Source organism: Echiichthys vipera, assembly GCF_963691815.1.
Source record: "Echiichthys vipera genome assembly, chromosome: 1".
NCBI classification, from domain to species: domain Eukaryota; kingdom Metazoa; phylum Chordata; class Actinopteri; order Perciformes; family Trachinidae; genus Echiichthys; species Echiichthys vipera.
Genome location: NC_139826.1, coordinates 38,543,001 through 38,549,096, shown reverse-complemented (window position 1 = coordinate 38,549,096; position 6,096 = coordinate 38,543,001). Strand labels below are relative to the sequence as shown.

The 6,096-nt window shown below is 46.3% G+C and overlaps 1 protein-coding gene across 1 annotated transcript in view; it reads right to left on the bottom strand.

The window, feature by feature from the left end:
• Positions 1-4,858: 4,858 nt before the first annotated feature.
• jph3a (junctophilin 3a) overlaps positions 4,859-6,096 on the bottom strand; it is a gene marked incomplete at its 5' end in the record, with an annotated part of 15,199 nt that continues 13,961 nt past the window's right edge. The window contains one exon of the mRNA XM_083914107.1: positions 4,859-4,964. Coding sequence (XP_083770233.1) covers positions 4,884-4,964 — 81 coding nt within the window. The 3' untranslated portion in view covers positions 4,859-4,883. The remainder of the gene's footprint in view (positions 4,965-6,096) is intronic.

Below are 6,096 nucleotides of genomic sequence, written 5' to 3'. Positions count from 1 at the left end.
TTCCCAGGCCAGTGTGGAGATCTAATCTCTCCACCTGGTCCTGGGTCTTCCCCGAGGCCTCCTCCCAGCTGGACGTGCCTGGAACACCTCCCTAGGGAGGCGCCCAGGGTTCATCCTTACCAGATGATCCTGAACCACCTCAACTGGCTCCTTTCAACGCAAAGCTGCTGCAGAGGTTTGCTGTTTTTTTCAGCAGTATTAGTGGTTAAAAAAGACCTTTGAATGCCTTCACCGTGCTGCCCCGAGCTAATCACTGTTAGCCACGTCCAGCTGTTAGCGACTCTGATTTCTCCGTCAACAGTTGTTACATGAGAAAAACTGTCTTGATTGCTTATTAGATGAATGGAAAAGTGTTTGTAGGTCGAATAAACACGTTGTTACGTCTGTTTCTGGTTCATCCTTGAAAGAACTTCATCACATTGACTCAAAAATCATGTAAAGATCAGAAATACGCATAGATCCTCGCTTGTCATTCGTCCGTAACGTTCTGCGTTTTTGACCCAGAAGAGCAGGAATAAACCACACCAAACGCCTTAATTTCAAACATTTCATTATTTTCTCCACATTAACTTCGAAACAACCTCATAAACCAAAAGAGTAAGAAAGAGCATGCTCGGGCATGCAATGATGTCACAACATGATGATGCCACTGGGTGCGAAGTATAAAACATACAGTAGCAGAGAGTTTCTTTTTATATCATTCATGAACTCGGGGCGTTTGGGTAAAATCCACGGAGAGTTTCAAAGCGAGCGTCGTATTTTACACTGCTCTCCGTGTCTCACGTAGCCTTGTGTTGCTGGATTAAAAGAGACTAGAGGGAGAGAAACTCACAAACGGACACCAGATTGAGCAGGCTGAACAAACATGCTGAAAAAAATCTCATCCGGCCCAAAACAGTGTCTGGAAGCGACACCGTAGAAACCCCCGTTCGTCCCCTTTTGACTGGTCCGACAGGGACTGGGAGAGACCAAACAGTGCATGCCATTTCAGGGTGAAAGGGAGGTGTGTGTGTGTGTGTGTGTGTATGTGTGTGTGTGTGTGTGTGCGTGTGTGTGTGTGTGCGGAGGATGACACCTGACAAATTTAGTTCTGTTGCCATTAGAGCGGACTGCACCTGATGTCTGCACAAAGTCCAGTCTGTGCGTGCGTGCGTGTGTGTGTGTGTGTGTGTGTGTGTGTGTGTGTGTGTGTGTGTGTGTGTGTGTGTGTGTGTGTGTGTGTTTGTGTGTGTGTGTATGTGTGTGTGTGTGTGTGTGTGTGTGGAGGACGATACCTGACAATTTAAAGAGTAAATAAACGATCGGATGCATTAAAACGCTATTAAATGAACCAAAAGTTGTTTTATTTTTACATTGTTTTAATTTGCTCCTTTTTTTAAATTTACTTTTCTATTTCATTTAATTTTCCCTTTTATTTATTTATTTTTAAATATATTTATTTATTTAATTTATTTTTACAGAATGAAGAAATGCATAAATAAATAAATGTATAAAGAGAAAAACACAGAATTAAAATAAAAATTAAAAACAAAATAATTAAAGAAAATACTGTAAAAAAATATACAAATAAAATTGAAATAAAAATAGATTAATTAAAACAAATATAAATAATTTTAAAGTTCATTTAAAACAGAAATATCTCACATTTTATCAGTGAATAATATTATTTTATTATAATATATTTGGTATATTTAATGTCATATTATATTTATATATTTATTTGTATTAGTTAGTAAATATATTTTTCATAATGAAGAAGAAATGCAAGAAATTAAAAAAAATATTACATAATTTAAAAAAGTAATTAAAAATTAATTAATAAATAATTTTTTTAAATTAAAAATGAATTAATAAATAAAAAATAATTAAAAATGAATTAATAATTTTTAAAAAACTTAAAAAGGAGAATTCAAAAAGGAAAGTAAAAAGAATAGATTGATTAATACAAAGTTAAATAATTAAAGGAGCAAATTAATATAGAAATCTTTCACATTTTATCAATTAAATATTACTTTTACATTCATTTCAGTAATTAATGGCATTTAAATCGTTTTATTTTGGCAGCCTCACTCAGGAAGTGTGTGTGTGTGTGTGTGTGTGTGTGTGTGTGTGTGTGTGTGTGTGTGTGTGTGTGTGTGTGTGTGTGTGTGTGTGTGTGTGTGTGTGTGTGTGCGTTGGTGGGTGTGTGTGTTTGACTCTGTGTGTGTGTGTGTGTGCGTGTGTGTGTGTGTGTGTGTGGGCGGGTGTGTGTGTGTGTGGGGGGGGGGGTGTCACCTTAACGCTGAAGGTTACTCGTCTCCTCTCGTCTCGGTGTGTAAATATCTCAGGTCGGGTTTTTTTTAAACAAGTTTGAGACGTAAAATGAATAAATACGAGGCACTCAGCATTCTCTCTGTCTTGCAAACTGCGAAAAAGTAACAAACTTGAATAATAATGACACATACACGTATATAGTAGAATTAGTGGTTATAACATAACAGTCTCAAGGCTGTACAAAGGGGCAAGGCCGAACCCTCCTCAGTATGTCAGCAGTTAAATGTGTGTGTGGGGTTGTTTTGTTTTAGCGTGCGAATGTGTTTCACTTAACAATAACTTCCGTAAAGTTTCCCTCGAGGTTTATACGCTCGTCACGGGTCTCGGAGAGCGTCGGGGAGCGTCGGAGAGCGTCGGAGAGCGTCGGGGAGCGTCGGAGAGCGTCGGAGAGCGTCGATGATAGTCGGAGAGCGTCGGAGAGCGTCGGAGAGCGTCGGAGAGCGTCGGAGAGCGTCGGAGAGCGTAGGAGAGCGTCGGAGAGCGTAGGAGAGCGTCGGACAGCGTAGGAGAGCGTCGGAGATCGTAGGAGAGCGTCGGTGAGCGGCGGAGAGCGTCGGAGAGCGTCGGAGAGCGTCAGAGAGCGTCAGAGAGCGTCAGAGAGCGTCGGAGAACGTCGGACAACGTCGGAGAGCGTCGGAGATCGTAGGAGAGCGTCGGAGAACGTCGGTGAGCGTCGGTGAGCGTCGGTGAGCGTTGGTGAGCGTCGGTGAGCGTCGGTCAACGTTGGAGTGCGCTGGAGAGTGTCGCTGAGCGCCGGAGAGCGTCGCTGAGCGTCGCTGAGCGCAGGAGAGCGCTGGAGAGCGCTGGAGGGCACGTGTCAGCGCTGGAGAGCATCGACGAGCGTCAGGGAGCGTCGGAGAGCGTCGGAGAGCGTCGGAGAGCGTTGGAGAGCGCCGCAGAGCGCCGCAGAGCGCCGCAGAGCGTTGAACAGCGTCGGAGAGCGTCGGTGATCGTCAGAGAGCGTCGGAGAGTGCTGGAGAGCGCCGGAGAGCGCCGGAGAGCGCCGGAGAGCATCGACGAGCGTCAGGGAGCGTCGGAGAGCGTCGGAGAGTGTCGGAGAGCGTCGGAGAGTGTCGGAGAGCGTCGGAGAGTGTCGGAGAGCGTCGGAGAGTGTCGGAGAGCGTAGGAGAGCGTAGGAGAGCGTCGGACAGCGTCGGAGAGCGTCGGAGAGCGTCGGACAGCGTCGGAGAGCGTCGGAGAGCGTCGGAGAGCGTAGGAGAGCGTCGGTTCGCCGATGAATCCGGTTCAGATTCGAGTGCGATTGGGCGTGAAAGTGTCGCGCGGCCGACAGGAAGTGATAACCAGGATGTGAGGACAGAACGGTGATGTTAAAGGGATCGAAAATGCACTTTAAAAAAAAAAAAAAACCCACACAGCCTCATGCAGTGGTTGCGTGTGCAGTTCTTCGTGGGGAAACAATAAAAGAACAGAATAATGACGGAGCCCTTTAAAATGGATCTACTTGCAGCATAGTTCTGGATGGAGCGCATAGTACGGACAGAGACTGGTGGATAGCGGGGCAACGGGGGGGGGGGGGTTGAACGGCAGGAGGGGTATCGTCTGTGGCGTTGAGGATGGAGCGTGTCATGCTCTTGGTCCGCATGTCTCTCATGTAACCGGGAAACAAAGGGGTTGCTATATCCTCGTCTGCAGTGATGGAAAAATGGGCAAAACCGCACGTGTGCCCGATTAAACCACGCCCCTTTAAGACCCTGTTTACACGACGACAAAATATTTAACCGGCTGTGCCTGTCGTTTAGACGGTGACGTCGTTTTTGGGGGCGTAAAAACGCATAAAAGTGAAACCCTCCATAGCGTGAATGTTAAAAACGCTCCACCGTTGTGTTTTTTCCGCGTGAAGGGGTAAAAACGCAGAAGTGTGCTCTGATCTGCTCATCCGCGTACGCGTGAACGTGACATCCAACAAACACGTGGGACTGTTTCCATCAGCGGGACGTTCAAGTGTCCTGGGTGGAGCCGAGGCGGTTGGAGGCTGCAGACCGTGCTGCAGATCCCCATCACGCTGTACGGCGTCCTGCTTCTCCGCTGTTAGGGAGAGAAGGAGGAGGGTGTTTCTACGCATGCGCCGGCTCTGGGTGCTGTCGTGTGGCGGCGCGTCACAGCTCCACCTACACACCTGGCGTGCACACTACATCGGATTTTGCGTCACTGTACGCGTGCAGATTTCCCCCCCAAAGACGCTCGTCTAAACGCGGAATAAAGAGTGAAGGCGCAGCGCCGCTTTAGCGTTTCCTTTCTACATCGTCTCCGTCTAAACAGGGCCTGAGCTGCACTCTTCGTTGTGTCTTCTTACTTTCTCTTCTATGGTTTTGCAAGGATCAAAATCAGCATTTGAAAAAGGGAAACCGGTGCTTTTGTAGAAACGTAAACGGGCTTCAACAGAGGTGAAGAGACCAGTGTAGCAACAATAGAAAGGCTCTGCTGCGTGTCCGTCACTCGGGGCTGCGGGGCGGGCTCCAGTTGAGTAGGCAGAACGTCCGTCTCAGTTAAGTAATAAGATAATATACCGTAGTTATCAATAAGTCCTAGTAGATCATACCTGTATAAGCTTAAATAAAGAAGTGAATGAAAAGAATGGCTACTCCAATATTGAGTAAAATGACCATAACCACCAGAATAGAGCTGGAGCCCTGAAAGAGAGGAGAGAAGAAGAAAACAGTTCAGTTCACGCACAACAAAGAGACCAAGTGGCAGTAAACACTCACGGCAGCTTCTTCGACTCTTTCTGATGATGGCGTTTGCTTTGACTCAAGGGCTGAAGGCTACTTGAGTGCTTTTGATTCTGTTTTCACCCCTAAGTCACGATATGAGATCCTGATATCACGATTATTAATAAAACGTGTCAGCACGACCTCATAACTATGGAAACTACGTCCAACCGCGGGTCGATCCAAGCTGTCAATCATGACGTGTCACTCCGTTTTTAAAGCATCAAATTACTAATTATTGATTAAATTCAAATGAACACCGATAAAAACGACCTAAAATGACATTAAAAATGCATTTTGAGGTGAACTTTAACTGTCTTAGTTTGGCCAATCTGCTAGCATGGAACATGGAGGGGGCGGGACTTATGACCTGTGCTGAGCGAACGCTAAACGCTAACTATGGAAACCGACTTTCAACCGGCTGACACGAGGCATCCGACGGACTTTTGCCGGCAAGCGAGAGGAGAGCTCCCGGCAGTTTCCCCTTAAGCTACAAGCTAATGCTAGCACTAGCTAGCTAGGTCAGCAAAACTACCGAACACTGATCGAGTCACTTTTGGTTAAAATGTTACAATCGACTCAAAGTCCGGAGGCTTTAAAGTCGAGTTCAGACCAAAGTGTTACAACAACAACAACAACAAAAGGGGAGCAACATGAAACCAGCTGTTTTGCAACGAGTCGAAACTGTTTTCGAACGTCGCAGGTGAAAGTCGCAGCGGTGTGAAGTGACCCGTCTCGTCTGGACTCAAACCCGCGGATGTCGACTCCTGAAACTCAGCTCGTCAAATTATCAGCAGATGGTTTTGAGAACGAGACACACGTCACCTGTTTCAGCCAATCGAGTCCGAGCAAAGTCCGCTGGTCAAGTCACATAGGGAGAGAGTCAGCTTGTTTAAAATGGACGTTATGGACGGAGGCGCGACAAAGAGCGAGCAATACAATGAACAAGGAGAGCGAGCGCCGTAATCCAGAACAAAACAGTGAATCAGGGAAATAAAACGGTAGTTTCATCTCCATAGAAACGCAGCTGTAGAAAGTATCTCACTGTCTCTGT